Source organism: Nomia melanderi, chromosome 9 (genome assembly GCF_051020985.1).
Source record: "Nomia melanderi isolate GNS246 chromosome 9, iyNomMela1, whole genome shotgun sequence".
Classification (NCBI taxonomy): domain Eukaryota; kingdom Metazoa; phylum Arthropoda; class Insecta; order Hymenoptera; family Halictidae; genus Nomia; species Nomia melanderi.
This window is the reverse complement of record NC_135007.1, coordinates 14761699-14778684: the sequence shown is the minus strand read 5'-3', so window position 1 is coordinate 14778684 and position 16986 is coordinate 14761699. Positions and strand designations below refer to the sequence as shown.

General features: G+C 44.0%; 4 protein-coding genes across 8 annotated transcripts in view; 1 reads left to right on the top strand and 3 right to left on the bottom strand.

Moving 5' to 3' along the window:
• The window catches only part of LOC116425575 (uncharacterized), a 150818-nt gene extending 143742 nt beyond the window's left edge, over positions 1–7076 (bottom strand). Inside the window, exon 1 of the mRNA XM_076370840.1 lies at positions 6915–7076. The gene's annotated coding sequence lies outside the window, so the exon portion shown is untranslated. The remainder of the gene's footprint in view (positions 1–6914) is intronic.
• A 262-nt stretch (positions 7077–7338) lies between these two features.
• Rsph9 (Radial spoke head protein 9) lies at positions 7339–8554 on the bottom strand. Its single transcript, XM_031973509.2, has 4 exons — positions 8328–8554; positions 8089–8254; positions 7724–8012; positions 7339–7666 (listed from the first exon to the last, which is right to left on the bottom strand). The coding sequence occupies exons 1-4, from the start codon at positions 8552–8554 to the stop codon at positions 7506–7508; spliced, it is 843 nt and encodes a 280-aa protein (XP_031829369.2). The 3' UTR covers positions 7339–7505.
• LOC116425576 (ankyrin repeat domain-containing protein 49) lies at positions 8120–10088 on the top strand. Of its 2 annotated transcripts, XM_031973505.2 has the most exons (5): positions 8120–8270; positions 8453–8937; positions 9007–9167; positions 9240–9576; positions 9895–10088. In XM_031973505.2, the coding sequence occupies exons 2-4, from the start codon at positions 8790–8792 to the stop codon at positions 9573–9575; spliced, it is 645 nt and encodes a 214-aa protein (XP_031829365.1). In that variant the 5' UTR covers positions 8120–8270; positions 8453–8789; the 3' UTR covers position 9576; positions 9895–10088. The 2 variants fall into 2 exon arrangements, with proteins under 2 accessions (XP_031829365.1, XP_031829366.1); XM_031973506.2 differs by lacking the exon at positions 8120–8270 and having other exon boundaries at positions 8345–8937.
• Positions 10089–10124: 36 nt separating this feature from the next.
• Positions 10125–16986, bottom strand: part of mv (lysosomal-trafficking regulator mauve) — a 20370-nt gene continuing 13508 nt past the window's right edge. For 3 of the 4 annotated variants that reach the window (XM_076370834.1, XM_076370835.1, XM_031973488.2), the window contains 13 exons: positions 16734–16955; positions 16450–16646; positions 15717–16166; positions 15203–15637; positions 14917–15117; positions 14577–14837; positions 14121–14511; positions 11726–13938; positions 11468–11654; positions 11223–11387; positions 10996–11132; positions 10681–10916; positions 10125–10605 (listed from right to left, as the gene is read on the bottom strand). In XM_076370834.1, the coding sequence (XP_076226949.1) occupies positions 10125–10605; positions 10681–10916; positions 10996–11132; positions 11223–11387; positions 11468–11654; positions 11726–13938; positions 14121–14511; positions 14577–14837; positions 14917–15117; positions 15203–15637; positions 15717–16166; positions 16450–16646; positions 16734–16955 (5576 nt within the window). The remainder of the gene's footprint in view (positions 10606–10680; positions 10917–10995; positions 11133–11222; positions 11388–11467; positions 11655–11725; positions 13939–14120; positions 14512–14576; positions 14838–14916; positions 15118–15202; positions 15638–15716; positions 16167–16449; positions 16647–16733; positions 16956–16986) is intronic. The other variant, XM_076370833.1, reaches the window with a different exon arrangement.

Here is a 16986-nt window from a genome sequence, read left to right as displayed (position 1 = left end):
AAGCGCCGCGGCAAAAACGAGGCAGCTCGAATCGTATCGTCGAGCAATCGATTGTTCCAGCCCATATCCGACCAGCAAGCGCATCGCACTGTCCGACTCTCCTCCGGCGGCCACCTTCCTCATCCTCTTCCCTCATTCTTTCCTCCATTTTTTTTTTCCACCTCGTCGATGAAATTCCAGCTCGACTCCAAAACGATCCCGAACGTTTCGTAACGTCGGCCAGGTAGTCGGTCGACCGTTGGAAGCAGAAGAGGAAGAAGACGGCGAAGAAACAAAGCAAACGGAGAAAAAGGAAGTCGAAGATGGTGGGGGGGGGGGGGTTAGAGGATCGTTCGGAGGAGGAAGGAACGGCTCGAGGAAGGAGAGGTTCGAGAAAAGGCGGTCCCCGAAGAGGCTCCTTGTCCCCGGGACGTTTAATTTCAGGCAGTCCGAGAGAGGAGAGAGCTCGTAACATCGCCGGCGTGTTTAACATCGGGAGAGGAGAGTGGGCCTTGGGAAGAAGATGCCCGCGATCAACCGAGAGAACCAGTTCTCGCGCCTTAAACGGGCGGTTCTCACGCGTCGCGGGCCCTTCGACGAGATTCGACCTACTGTTTCATTGGAGGACGTTAAATATTTATAGCGAGAACAATTTTCCAGCGCGGACAGTTCGCGCTGGACTCGCGGAACCCGACGATCCGATCGGATATTGAATTTTATTCGCAGCATTTCGTGAAACACTTCGATCGACGCGACGGGGATGCGTACAGTTGTACGTGTTTTTCGAGCGTTGATCTTCAGGATTTACGGGACATTCGGTTTTGTAGGTAACGTTAAGGATACCTTTCTAGTTAGAACTACGGCGCAGTTGAAGGTAGAAGCACCAACTGCTACGAGCGAGGTTTTACTGCGATTGTTTGAACTGCCAGACCTAATGAGAACCACTGGCCCGGCTCGCGTAACGTTGTTTGCGGAACGCCAGACTATCTTCCTTCTCCACGGGGCTAATCCAGTTTCGCGCGAATTAGAATTATTCTTGGGGCGAAGAAAGCGGCTAACGACACGCGGATGATGAATTATTAAGAGACGAATTACTCTCTTCTTCCTAGCGGAGAGAAGTTTAGAGGATGGGTTATTAGCATTACCATGCTGCTAAAGAAATTGACTTTAATATCCGGAATTACCGGCGAGAGGATTTATTAGCTTGTTGGGATGCTGGAGTCTAGGTCTGCTGGAGAGAGTTCTCGGGTCGTCTTCGACCCACTTAGGTTTTCAATGTTACTGTGAATTTCTCGTCATTCTAAAATAGAACCGAGCAAACGAACGATCAAACAATCTTCATCCTGTTCGATTTGGATTGAAAATCTTGAAAACTTTAAAGAATTGAACTTTTCAATAAAAATCATATTAACATTTTTTAAATGTTAACCCTCTTTCAATGTTTCATACCAAAAACCTCACATTACCCTCATCATCTCCCCCAAAATACGAATTTTGTAAATGAAAATTACAATTGTTTTCCATGGGACACTTTTAACCCTTAACGAACCAACGCCGCCATATTAGCGACATAGCACTTCACCTAAGGGTCCAAGCCGCGTATAATGGCAAAAATCATGTTATTACCTTCATCACTGTTATTGTAATATTTACAATTAGCACGTTAAGTATTGCGCTAGGTCACTACTGTGAATTTGTTTCCGCTCGTTATCTTACGGTATTTCAGTGGCAAGTAAACTTGAAATACTTCCGGTCTGTTAAGGGTCAATCTCGGATCGTGCATTCTTTCAAAACGCAGACCACAGGCCCCGCAAGTCGATTTCCTCGTAAAAGCCACGCCTAATGATGGCGCGGAACGAACAAAACCGTCTCCATCGGTTCGCAGAAACGATTCGCGTTAACGTTGCGTAAAATGAGATACGAAAAGTCGCGGCGACGGTGATCAGTCGGTGTTATCGAGGCACAGGAGACAAAAGAAACCAGTACCGAGTGAAATGGAAGCGACTTCCAGCGGCGTGACGCCGGTTGAGAATTGCTGGCCGAGATACGATCGTTTCGTGATCAATAATACGATCGTAACGGGCCCGTGGCGCGTGAAGGGAGAAAAGGAAGGCGGCAAGCCGCCTCGAACCGCGATTCGAGCGTTAATGAGTCATTCGAGAGCCGTGTTTGACACGTATATCTCGGTTCCTAATTGCGCGCGTTCGGCTTAGAACAAATTCGCCGAGCCCGCGATAAACGAGCCGTTCGTTCATTGAGTAGAGTGACCCCGCGACCGAAAATTAGAGAAATTCCACGAAATTCTGTAGAAAAAAAGCAAACCTAGTGCTTCGACTCTCTAATCGATAATCAGACGAATCGTATACGTTTCATACTATCATATGTACATACGAGCCATGATGTAACAGGTTGCATAAAGAACATGAAATTAATGTTACAGATATGGTTATATAAACTTGTACGCATTATAGTAACTTAGGTTCATTCTTTCAATATTGTATTTAGATCTTTTAGACAACCCTTCACGCTCGAGAACTTTTACTAGAAATATTGAACATTTTCTGATGAGACAGATAATTTTCAAAGTAGCTTAAACAAATGTATTTCATTTCGATATTTTACATATTTGCATCGCGCGAAGCTCAATATCGAATTAACCCTTTGCACTCGAAAGTTTCTCACTAAAAATATTCAACATTCTCCGATGAGATACAGACGATGTTCTTCGAAACTAATTAATGAAGGAACATATATAAATTAAGAACGAAAGTTATTTCATTTCGATATTTCATATACTGATGCATCATCCAAAGTTCAATATTATACAAAAGACTTCATAATTTTGCAAATCAAATCAAGTGCTGACTGAGAGTCACCTCTCGAGTGCAAAGGGTTAAACTTTATTCGTTTTCTGTACCAGATCATCGACCGAGAGTCGCTTCCTAAGTGAAAAGGGTTAACGAAATGTCGCAACCGAGACGATCGTCGTCGAAATAAATGGCAACGTCGAGCGAGTCAGCGAAGTATCTTACGTAAGTAACCGATCGACCGTTTCAACGTTGAAATTTTCGGATACTCGAGGAACGAAGACAGCCGCGATCCGTGAACGATTCAAATTGCGCTAGCGGAGTCCTCCTCGCTTATTCTTCTTCCTCTCCGCTAGCTAACGGGGGATGCGAGACGAGGGAAAGAGGAGTTCACACCGGCGGAACAAAGAAAGTCAATGCCGTGACGTTTCCACGAGGTTTTTACGGTTTACTCTAGGTACCGTTACAGCGCGCGATTTCGCCGCGCGATCGCTCGCGTACACGCCGAGCGTTCGACGGGGGAGAGAGGAAAGAGAAAAAAAAGGACGAGGAGAGCGACAAAGCGAATCGTGTACGCGAAGGGGTCGATAACCGCCGCGGGCTCGGATTCTTCGTTGATTTCTTCTCGTTCGCGGGGAACGCCTGCTCTTCCCGTATTCGGGGCGTGATTTTTAGGCGGATTTCTCGGGAACGTAACGGGGAAAACCGGGAAGACTCTTACGAGGTTCCTCTTTCCTTGGATTACCGCGATCAATTTGGGAATTCGCGGACGGAAATGAGAACTGGGAATTATCGCTGGATTGATAAATTCGCGCGACTTTCTTTCCAATGGCAATATTAAATAATGACAATCGCATTTTACGATAAGACTTCGCTGTAGAATTGAAACTGATCGTAAAAGAAGTGGTCAATTAGAACTATCTTCTAACCCTTTGAACTCTGTGGCTCCAATATTGCACCAGTTCTAATATTAAATATTTTAATGAATTTTAAGGAAACTACTTTAAGATTATTAGACCTTCCAGACATCCAAATGTTCTACTAAGGAAAATAAAAGACGAAGAAATGTTATAGCATTTCCCATTTTCGCTAGGAATACTATAAGAATTAGTTGCCTTTTTAACGTCACAGTTGGGAACCAAAGGAATATTTTAATGAATTTTAAAAAGACTTCCAGATGTACAAAGCTTGTACTGAGAAGGGAATTAAAGGTCTAAGAAACGTTAAAACATTGTTAATTTTCAGGACTACCATCAAAATTGGTAAGAGTTGCTGACACATCACAAAACTACGTGGAGTAAGGGTTAAATCAACTATACAAAAATTCCACGTTCCAACGAGACCAGAAAATGATTAAGCGTTATTTAACCATTCAGCTAATGGTTGACCAACTCCATAATGGCTCTCGTGTACATCATCGTTTTAACCGGTACGCCACTATAGCGGCGCAATCCTTTCTCTCGTTAATAGTCGTGCGGATTCCAGTCGAATCTAACGTAATCGCACAATGAAAGATTCTATCAGTCTCGAATCGCAGTGGTATTACAGTTATGATATGCAGACCACGTAAAACGATGCCATTCAGAGGCAGAACTTCGCGATTAGTCCCGCTATAGCTGAAAGGTTAAGGACACGACGTCAATGATCGAAAGAAACGATCCTACGGAATAATCTTCCGTCGGAGTATCCTCGCAGAAGGCATCGGCTGGAGAACGGCGAGCGTATCCTGGACGGACGGACGGACGGACGAACGCTCGGAGCGATCGCCGAGGAAGACGAATAGGAGAAAGACGGTATAACGCGGAGAGAGGATACCACTTGAATAGGAACCGGAACTCGAGGTCCGTGCTCGGAATTGACTACGCGATTGCACATGTATGGCTGTGCATATGAATCAGATAAAAGAGAGCCGGAGGGTTTCCTAGCCGCGCGGAGGAAAGAGAAACGGACCGATGGGACCGCGAAGGAAGACAGGAAAGGTTATCGGCTACATCATTGATTTCTTCGTCGCGAATAAATCTCCGACGCCGAGAGGAAAAAGGAACGAAAAGGAAAAGGAAAACAAGGGGGGGGGGGGGGGGAGAACGGATGCGTTCGCGAACGCGCGAATCGGACTGGACGCTTTCGAAACCGCAGGTACCGTCTCGAAAATGGTACAACAAGAGTGAATCCCCGGCACCGAGCGAGCGACCGGCAACACGAGATGCGTGGTCGTTGAAACGAAAGGATTAATAACAGAGATTTTCTGTCTGACGAGCGTCGAAAGCGCTGCGCAGCGATGGCAATTGCCATTAACGGGACAAGCGCGGAGAATAATAACGTTATACTTGGAAAATCTGTTGCATCGCTCGAATCGGACTGTTGCTTTCTCTTGGCGATTAGAAACAAAGACAAAACTCGATTTTTCTTTTAGTAACACGTTCTGTGCTGTGGGTACCATTTATGGTACACGCGGAATTTTTGTAAGGAAACAACGTTTGTGAGACATATGCCATTAATGGGCTAAGAGTAGAGAATATTACATTTGGAAAAACTGTTTTCGTGTTTTTCATTACCACGTTTCATGCCATTGGTACCATTTATGGTACACGCAAAATTTTTGTGAGACACGTGTCAAAGAACAATGGTACCTGAACGAGTCAAACAATTAGAAAAAGGACTACGATCTTCAAACTCAAAGTGTGCAATGAGTTACAAAAGAATGGTAAGCTATTACCATTGCTACAGTAATAACGGTGAGATTCTATGAATAAATATACATTATTTTGTCCGTTGGAATTACTAGATCGAGATTCACCGTGCAGATTTTGGGAAGTGTGTTCTAGTGATTTTTAAACGATATTATAGGGAATTGTAATTTCGCGCGGTCGGTAATGCCACAGATAAATCTGCGGTACGCACGTCCGTGCTGGCCGGCGGATTCTAATTCGTGTATCCGCGGCCAATCCACGGGACCCGATTAATTCGATAGACCGGCGGAAATAGAGGATCGAATACCGTCCTGCTGGAACCATAAACGGGGGAGAGGATTCCCGGCCCCGTGTTGTTCATTAGCGGATTGCGGATTCATGCAAATTTCGATTTTATGGTTTTCCGCGTACCGCGCATGCGCACCGCGGTCAGGGTTCCCCCGAACGGCGACCGAAATGCGATTTCGAAATTTTACGAATAATTCCGAATTTATTAAACCCCGTACAATAAATAACGCGAGCATAATTCTGAACGATAAGTACCGTACGCGAAATTGACGAGTGTTTTACGAATAAAAAAAAAGAAAAATTTGTATAATTTTGTATAAGAAAAAACACTATCCCCGTTCCCGGACGTCTAGTGAATTTTGTCCAATAACAACGCGTTCCGGTAACTCCTCCCTTTGACCCGGCCAACCTTGAATCTCGTCGCACGAATATTCTTAATAAAAATAAAAATATAAACTCGTAACGCCGGTGTGACTCATGTTTACATTCACGGTGTATTTTTAACCTGTTAACCGGGAATAATAACACTAACTCGATTGTATTCAACTGCATCTTGTAATCGCTTTTTTATTGGCCCCTAGAAGAGAGTCCTTGTAACCTATGTTCCGTATCCAGATGCAACCGTCTCCGGGAATCCCGTAAGAGTAAATTTCACCGATACTAACGATATCTCCAAAGGAGACTGGAAATTTCTCGTTCACGTCCATTTTGGACATTGGTGCCCATCAATCGAGCATTGTAACAACGACTGCACGGCGACGAAACGATGGGAACGCGGACGCAAAAAATTCGGCAACGTCAGGTGACGCGCAATTCGTGCGGAATCTTGACGCCGCCTGTCTGTCAATGAGGGAGGAAAAAAAATTGTACGCGACACGCTGCGTCCCCGGGATTCGCTGGGAAAAAATTCGGGACAGTGTCGGGTTTCGGGAAGAAGCCAGCGGTTAGCGGGGAACCCGTAAAAAATTCGTGCAGGGATCGTTAGGATCCACGTGCTACGAAATACGTTCTCGGTGAGCCGGCGTCACCCGGCGGATACGTCGTTCACGAACAATCGAATTAACGGTCGAAGTATGCCGATCCGACGATCGGAAAATCGGTGAATCGGCGCGGAAAGAACACGGGAGAAGATGGCGATGGTTTTACTCACCGTTAACGGCAATATATCCTGGAGAAATGCGTCGGAATACGGATCCCAATCACTTGCAACAACACTTCACTCGAGTACGCCGATCACTGCGCTTGTGCGTTCAAATTCATCGTCCTCCGGCGCAGCACTGCTGCCATCTTGCGCGACTCCGGCGCAGCTCAATTATACCCGCAAAGCGCATTCACAATGGCCGCGAACGATCCTGGATTTAAATCTTACACGCATGAAGCTTGAGACGATTAAAAATGTATGGGGAAATGATGGGCGTTGGTATGAATCGGTTTTAAGAAATCGCGTAGCAACGTGTACGCTCGAAGGCGTACGTCGGCGTCGACGTTCCTGCGAGGAGTGAACAATTCTTCGACCATAGATGCAAAAAAAGGTACTCCGACCATTCTCCGACCTACCAACTGGAATCGAGGTAGGCCTGATTTATGGCGACCTCGAACGTCAAGAATTCTTAACGCAGTAACGTTGCGGTTTAGCGTGCAGTAAGAAAAGGATTTAATATTTACCATTAATTGGAGACACCAACGGAGAATAATACAGTTTTATCTTAAATCTAAGGAACAAAACTTTGTTCGATTATTTTCAAACCATAAAGACGACGTCCATATTCTTCTTTCCATGACCGAAATAAAGAGACCCATAATGTGGGCTGTTCAGTTTGTGATAGAAAGTCATGCCGGGCCAGTACAGGCTGTGCAAGATTACCAGATTTTTCTCTTGCAGCACTTGCAGGCTCCAGCAACCTATATAGGCGTGCAATATTGTAAAATTATTTTTATATTTTAAATATATCATTGTACCTTGTGGGACATCGAGGTCGATCGTGTCTAAGAAATCAATTGCGTAATTGTAGTCAGGTCTAGTTAATAAATTAGTATTCCATTTTTGTTGAGGAGGACGTGCGTGTAAATAGGACTTTAAATAAGTGCTCTCGACAGAATTGAGTCCTTCGAAACTCAAATTTTCGATCACCTCACCGTTTGGACATTTGAACCAAGCACCGCGCGGAATTAGTGCAGCATCTTCTCTAATTAGATCTACTATTGCTGCAAGTCTATCTTCCTCTTTCAGTTCTTTAGGTATGGGACCCTAGAGTGTATCAAAGTTTTTGGATACTTCGTTTTCAAGTTTCAAAACAAACTACAAACACGTAGCGCCATCTTACATCGAAGTACTTCTTGGGATCCTCATTTGGCGGAAACGGGGGATTTATGTTGTAAACGTTTGTCATTATCGATGTATCACCTTCGAATTTATTAATCGCGAGAGGAGTTAAAAATCGAGCGCATTTATTTGCCTTTGGTAGAAGCAACCAATTGAAACCATCCGTGCTGATCATCGTATAATGTATGTTAACGCAATGAGATAAAATTTGTGTTAAATTGAGAACCACTGTTCGCTTACCTATAATAATAAACTTGTCCATCCATACAGTCTTTTTCAAATCCATAAGCGATATGATAATCGTTTTGTATCCCGTAAATTTTACCCCAATAATAACATTTTCGAAAATGATTTTCTTTTTGCAGTACTACAAGAGAATTTTGCAATAACTGAGAATTTTCAGTGCCTACGCAAATTCCGGCATGACCCAGGATATCTAAACTCTCCAGCAATTTTACGCATTGCATTTTTTAGTCGTGCGTTTTATTATGTTGCTAAACTACAGATAAATTATTGGCAGATTAAGCGAAGAATAACTTTCTAATATTTTCAAAACAATTGAAAACTTAGGTCTTGTCATAAACAATTAAATTCGTAATTTGTGATTGCATAAAAAAGTTGCAGCGAGTGTACACAACCAATGTAAACAAGTTATAACATGTCGTGTTTTGAACGTTAGTTCTGTTCGTTATAAGAAGTAAAATGTCTTCGTCCGAGGAGGAAAGTGATAAACTTTCAGATCTAGAAGTTATTCGCGATAGAATTTTAACTGAACCCCGAGGTGAACGTATGCAAGTTAGTGCCTGGGAAGATGATGACGATGGAGTGGAAGCTGAACGTAATGCAAAAGGTTAGGGGTTAGAATTTTCATTTATGCTTATAGTACTTTTCTGAAGAAAATGATGTTCCTTTTTTTCAGAACCTGATGCAAAGGAAATTCTTGAAGCAGCTGAACGAGGTGATTTGGCAAAGATCAAAAAGTTGTTAACAAAAAATTTACGGTTGTTAGAATGTACTGATAAAGATGGTTATACACCATTGCACAGAGCTTGCTATGGTAATCATGTGGAAATTGTGGAGGTACGGACTCTTATAATTTTTTATCGAATAATAGTTCTCATTCAGATCGATGTTACTTTATCTTTTTTGTAGTATTTACTTCAAGCTGGGGCAAAGATAGATGCTAAAACTTTGGATGAATGGCAACCATTGCATTCAGCTTGTTGCTGGAATAACGTGGAATGTGCTGCAGTTTTAATTGCAAATGGGGCAGACATAAATGCTCAGAGTAAAGGGGATCAAACACCTCTGCATTTAGTGTGTGCAAGCTCTCATAATTCCCGTTCATTGCAACTCCTCCTCCTGCATCCAGACACGAATCATCGTTTAATAAACTCAAGTGGTGATACAGCAGAGCAGATTGCTAGAAGAACAGGGAAGTACTATCCCATGTTTGAAATTGTTGAGGACTGTTTAAATATAATATAAGGTAAGTCAATGTCTATTGTACTGTTAATCTTTTATGAATATACTTAATATCCTTATATACAAACATTACAATGTTATGAACATAAAAAATGTATGAAAGTAACAGTTTGATGTAAGCGTATCTACAATGTACTATTGTCCTATTTATAAATATATTAATAACATAACTCATACCTCCTATGTAAGTGCATTATATGCTTTAATACAACAGAGCACAAAAATATTGCAAGAGTACTATTAAAAGTGTAACAAAAACGTAATTATAATAAAGATTTCAATAAAATAATACTTTAACTTTGTCCTTTTTTTTGTTCTGTAGATGGAATTGTGGTGCAAAACAGTTTCTTTAAGGAATGAGAAACGAATTCGAGCGATATTATTTTTATAAAAATGCGAATACGATGTCGATGTGGTGTGATGATTGCATGACTCGAGTGTTTCTCTTCAATAAAATATCGATAAAATAGAAACGAATGTTCGATGCTATACAAAATAAATTGTTCGTTGCGTTGATGAATTTAAAAGGCATTCTGGTTTCATTTATTTACATTAGAGGGACGTTAAGTTCACGAACTTTGGAGTGCCGTTGCTTAGACGCTTAGACCCTTCCCATATGAGAACAGTGAAGTCTTCGGTGACCGCGTACAAATGATGCTGATCTAATGCCCACGATATTGCGATCACTGCACCACAACCTCTGATGCCATTTACAATCTCTCTAACTAGCCTCAAGTCCCAACTGCTCCATAATCGTATCACTCCGTTATCTAATCCTGTCGCGATAACATTTACGGAAACTCCTTCAGGCGCATTACTGTAGCAAAGAGCTGTTATTTTGTTCCTAGACAAAACGGAACCGACCGCTCTCGCATTTATAGTAAATACTTTCAGTTCTGACTGACTGGAAGACGCATTCTCCACCGTCTTAGTGGTTTCGTAAGTGACGGCAATATCTCCGAGTGTTTCGCTAATCGATAGCAATCGAATAGGATACTGTGCCTCGCAGGATACCGATCTGACATACGTTAAACTGCAAAAGAAATATTTGATTGTGTTAGCAAAGAGTTTTATGTAAATTAGCGTATTTATATTAATATGAACGCACCTATTCAAGTCCCATATAACAATAACCCCACTTGTATCACCGGTAACAGCTATACTAAATGCCCGTGAAATAGATATCGTAGTTATTCTACTCCTGTGAGCTAACAGCACGCAAGCTGGGACTGAACTGAAATCAATTTTACTTGGCACAACGGTGTAAGTATGTACAGTGACTCTGCCTGATAGGTGACCTGCCCATAGCTGTCCACAATCTGGTGCAGATCCCAAAATAGTAATCTATAAAAACATATAAGAACTTATACTATCAAACTTTTGATGTTATAGCTAATTTTAGATTGTAAATTGTTTTACTTACAGGATCCAATCCCGAAGATTTCATCAGTGGCCTCGGTGGTTGTTCCTTTTTACATTTCAGTCTTGTAATTCCATCTGTACCACTCCAGGACACCAAAGCAGCACCCAGTACGGATGTTCCGCTTAACATACTTGCACCTGGAAGCATTACAAATTTTAAAAATGAACAAGGTACCTACAAATAAGTTACAGAATTATGAAGGAACTTTAAGAGCTAATGAGAGGTACCTTTCTCTTTCGTATAACCAAGCAGAAGGGTGGTATAATTAGGCAATCCAAAAACATCCCCTGTCATCAGGGGAACCAAGCTGCCTAACGGTGCTCTGTGCTTATGTTTCCAGCATAAGACTGGCTCGTTTCCGGGTGCACCAACGTAATTTCCCCATTTTATGCCTGTAACACCCCAAGGCAAATATTAATATTTCAAAGTAGAATTTATAAGACAATTCTCTAGACTTCAAAACATGCCCTACCTTCTACACCATCGATTACTTGAGGCAACGACGTATGTGAAATAGAACTTCCAACATTTTGTAATGGTAACGGATGTGCAACTTTGAACAATTGCGCCGGTGTTTGACCATAAGTTCGCACCATAGTTTCCCAAGCCTGACGTTCCAAGGGGTCTGATATTTGATCCACATTAAATCCATAATAGGTCTGAAAAGATCAACTTGAGTGAACTTCGAACTTCGAACAAGATGTAAATAAATTACGTCGCTTCAATTTACCGCAGGATGAAAAACATTTATTGCTTCCACAGCCGGTCTTCCTGTCTGCCTGAATCCAAACACCAGATCAATCCAATAGGGCAAAACTTCTCTGACAATATCCGCTTCTAAAGCTGCCCTATGAGCAAGCACAAAAAGCCTCGCGTCGCCGCCGCACCATTTTGGCAATTCGACATCCCCGACTCTATTCCCATTCTGTCGCACACCGAAATTGAATCCTTCAGAGTTCAACAAAAATTCCGGCAAATAGAAAAATTCCGGGATCAATTCCTTCACATCAGTCGTGGAGTCGCAACTGGTTAGTCTCCAGGTAGTAGCCAGCGCATGAAACGTTCTGTCAGGAATGTCGAAGTTGTCATCTTGATAACAGAGGAACATGCTGGTGAAAGGCGGCAGTCGCACCAAAAAATGCAGCACCGTTCCAGAATTACTGTAATGTGATCCATAATGAAACGGTTCTTGATTCAGCGCAATCAAATTCAACCCTTCCGACAAAGCTTGCTTCAAGTAGTTGTAATTATTAATATAATGTTGCTCGTTCTTCTTATCCTGCACAGCCATGGGCCGCTTGAAGTTCCGATAAATCTTAGGAGAGTTCAGATCAATCTTCTCGTTCGTGTAATCCGCCAACACGAACGGGAAGACAGGATACTGCATCAAGTCATTGTAAGAACGACCAGCCAATTTGTTGAGGCAAGTTATGTACTCCCAATTAGTCAAAGCTCCGCTTCGCCACAGCATGATGGCTTCGCTTAAATCATCACCAGGTACCCGCCTTGGTAGATTGCAAGCGGACAATTCTGTGACGAATTCGTCTCGTTGCTTGGACGAGTTGAACGCTAATAAATAAGTCCTTCCTGTAATCAAGAATATCTCGATGGCTCTTTCCTGCAGCTGGTACCTCCTCCTGTGCAACTCTCGGATGTCTTCTAGACGCCATGCTGTTCCGCCTACCATAGCCAGATCCAATCCTCCTAAAGCTATGTCGGTGTGCAACGGGATGTCAGGATTGTCAGGTACAAAATAAAGACAGGTCTCGCCGATGAGCACTTCGCCAGCCAGTTCGGCTCTAGGTGTGACTACTTTCGCCTGGGACATTTTGCGTATCCTTTCACTGGTATGCAGCCGCTCGATCAACGCTGATGCGTTCGCGTCTTGTCTATCAGTCATGAACAGATAAGACAACGGTGCCTCGATTTTTGCGGCTTCCAATTTATCCTGGTGATCAGCCATGAAGAATCTCTTGTCGATGTTCAGGTGGCACCTCTGCAGGCGGATCCTGACTCTAGCAGGTCCCTCGGTTGGATCCAGTTCCCAGCTTCTCGGGTAGCTTGTATCAAAGTGCCAGGCGGCTCTTTCATGCGTCAAACGTCTGGCCAGGTCCCTCCACTTGGCGACCGCCTGAGCCTCCATCGCTCTAGAATGTTTCAGTCTTTCCATTAATACTTTCCGTTCTTGATTCTGTTCCTCGACAACCGTCCGCGTGATGGTCATCGCGCTCTCCGTCAGTTGCTTCGCGATTACGTCGAACCTGTTCGCGATTCTCTGGATGGCTGGTAGATTGTTGTCGATCCAAATGTCACGGTCCCTCATCAGTTCCCTTCTTAACAGAGCCAACTCCTCGTTCCAGATTCCTGGACTGGCTTGTTCTATGCCTTTGGCTAGGTCCCAGATGTTCAATGCTTCCTTCAGCTCCGCGCAGATCCTAGCGTCAGCGCTGGGCATCTCGTCCCGCCTTTGCAACAGGTCCCAAAAGAACACGGTGAACTTTTGCTCCACTTGAGGATGAACTTCCAGCAAAGACGACAGTATGTCTCTGGCTTTCGGCTCTTCCATCAGCGATCGCACCGCGAATATCCGCGTGTTGTTGCTTTGGTGTGGCCCCAGAAGCCAGACCATTATCTTCGCTGTGTACTTCCGCAACGCGTGTCTAGCTGACCAGCCGCTGCTCCAGTGGTTCTTCTTCTCAAGCGGGTTGCAGAGACCGTGCAGAAGGATTGAGAATAATCTCTTGGTCAGTTGCAGCTCGTTTCCAGAGGGAGACTCGTCGGCTGCCGTTATGAACTCCACCGCGCGGGTTAGAACGATACGAAGTCGATCCAACAATTCTCCTTTCCCTGTCTCGCGCAAAGTCGCCATCGTTGGCGCGTACAAGCTTGTGAAACTAGACGATCGAGACCCGTGGTCGCTTTGGTCGCTGGACGTTGTAAAAACTGAAAGGAACGTTGTGAGATGAACCGGATTACTATAATTCACTCAGTTAAACTATCATTATTTGGAAAGATGTCTATGTTATAAATAATGCTGCCTAATGCGGTGACATTCAGCTAGACGAACATCCAATAATAATAATGCAATTGTGTTAAGGTTTTATATGTTGTAAGATGGTAGTTACCTGAGGTCATGTGAGACGCTGAAGCTAGATACGACGCCGTGCTTCTCAATCGAAAGCCCGACTGATTCCAGACTTTAACCATCAGTACATCCAGTTCACCGTCGAAGAGGGCGACTTGTGCGTCCCTCACCACTGATACGCAGCTTCTGTTCTTCGTGCAATGTGTCTTCTCTTTCAGCTCCATGTGATTCAAAATCAGATGTAAGTCTAGAATCGCCTGCATTTGATGACTTCCCGGAGATTCTAGTAGCTTCGTAGCAATGGCGACTAGTAGAACATGGATGTCTCGATAGAGGGACGTGAATCCGCCCTTATGTGCCCCTCCGACCAATGCTTGAATCAGCGATTCGATCAGGCCTTGTTCCAACAGCATTCTCAAAGCATTGGGATTCTAAAATTCAAATTAGTACATTAAATTTCAGTAAAACTGTTTCCAGCTTATATTTTCCAGCTTACTTTCGCAATTATATCAGTGATGAACGACACTATCGGCCTGGCTACATTTGGTTCGGTGCCAGCAGCTTTAGCGATCATAGCCATCAACGGTGGCATGGCAGCCACCGTCGGTCCCCTTAAAGCTAAATTTTCCAGAGCTACCACTAGAGGTTCGCTTCCAGGATACAACGCTATCTGATTAGCCAAATGCATGAAATACTTTTGCTTGATGAACTTGTTGACTTCTTCATCGCTGGCACGTTGCAGGTACGTTTGTACCACCTGTAAAACGGTCGTTCTTAGACTGATGGGAATACAGTAACTTTTAATCTCTTGTAACTGTAAAGTCCTTAATGAATACCTTAATTAACGCTGTGCGAACTCTAGCGTCCGGATTATTCGCCAGCACAAGTAAGAGCTCAGCCCTTAGAACATGTTTAAGCACCGACCCTACTTGACTGTCAGGTAGAACTCTAACTGCATCTCGGAGTAGCAACAAAAGACCTTCGCAGACCAAACCTTGGCACGCTCTTCTTTCATCCGTCCATGTAGTCTGCTTTTCCTGTAGCAACAGTTACAACGATTAATCACTAAACCCGACAAATAAGATTCCATTTCGTTTCAGGACAAAAGTATTTCATGCTTACATTGCTGAGAGGATTAGATCCGTCGCTAGCAGCAATCCCGGAATCCTCTCCAGCGCTGGTATCCTGAGGCGGACCGTTCCGACGTTCCTTTCTCTTCGGCATTTTATTCTTTTGAATCTGCGCATTCGTCAGGCCTTTGCTCAATTTACTGTTCTCCAAGGTTCCTATGGATTCCTCCGAAGAACTGGTGGTCACCGTAGAGCTGACTTTCACTATCTTCTTCTCCCCGAGAGATGGCAGTAAAAAATATATGTTATGCCTCGAATGAGTGATGTAGGTCTCTGAGGCTTGATGAACGAGGACTAAGAAGTCAGTGATAGCCACCAGGTGAGCAAATTCAGGTGGAGCACCCATCAGCGCTCTTATCAATTCGACAACCGCTGTTCCAGTTGACGAGTCGATCACAGCTCCCAGTTCCTCGTACAGGAAATGCTCCTGCGGATGCAAAAGGAAGGATGTCTACACCTTGTACTCGAAGAAGGGTTCAAGCTGAAGTTTCAATTCCAAAGGTTACCTTGCACAGCGTCAGGATCGTGTCGACGATCTCAACTCTGTTCAACTGCGACGCGTTGAACTCGCGCTGCGAGTGCTGATCTCTGAGCAGCAGCAGCATCGCTTGCAGCAGCAAGCTCAGCGCGTCGTATTTAGCCCACGTTCTCCACGCGGTCAGAGCGCCTTTAATCAGTTCGGGATCGGTGATGACGGCCTCGCAGTTTTGCGAGACCAAGTGATTACCGCTGCCGATATCTTTTATTAGGATCGAGCTATCACATGCAGCGTCTAACATTGCTTTCAGTATGTGTCTACCTGCGCGGCATCGTGGCGATTCTAGCACGCGTAGAATCAGCGACGTTCCACCTTCTGACCGATACTGATTCAACAGCTCTGAATCGTTTCGTATCAGGTGCAACACTATCGACAACGCTAGAGCTTGCTCTTCTTCGGTGGAGTTCAACTCGACTACCTATTGTGCAACATAGTTCGTATAACAGGGATCTAATCTATCGAGCTGATACATAAAAGAGTTCCACTGTAACTAGAGGATAAATCATTGTTTGCCAGCTCCAACTTGCAGCCAATTCAATTTTGTACAGGTGATATGAAACAGTGATGAACATATTGCTTGGTAAATGTATTGGTATATTACTTGTTTAATTTTTACTTATCAAGTAGAATGTAACTTATTTATGTATCAGCTCAATAATCGTACAAAGGGTGTATTCGATTTCTAGGGAGCTAGTGCTTACTCTGGCGAACAGGTACAGGAATATGGGCACCCCTCCCACTAAAGTAGCCGCGGGAACCAATCCTCTGTACTGTTGGCATTCCAACCGAACGGAGAGGATCGGAGCCACGGACAACGGCGGCTGTTGCGACACTCTGTGTTCCGGCGCGGAGACAACCCTAAAACCTGGTTGACCCGGAAACAGATTTCTTACCACGGCTAGAAACGAGTATACGACATTTATACGAAAAAAAACTAACAAACTGCAGTGGATCCAAACGCATGCACAATCCGGGCGCAACTTACCCGCGGGATTAGCGATAGCTTGAGGATACAGGTGGACAATATTGGGATTCTGCGCCTCGTAGCTGAGCAGCAGGTTATTTTGCAATTCCCCTAGATGAGAATTCGTGGCGTCCATTACGGCGTCCCAGTCGATTTTAGTGTCGGACACTTTTGTCTCGACAGCGTGTCGCAAATATGTCCCGCCGTACGACTTCCTGCGGCTCGCGTCGAATTTTCCTCCCTCTGCGTTAAGGATGGGCGAGATGAAGCAATG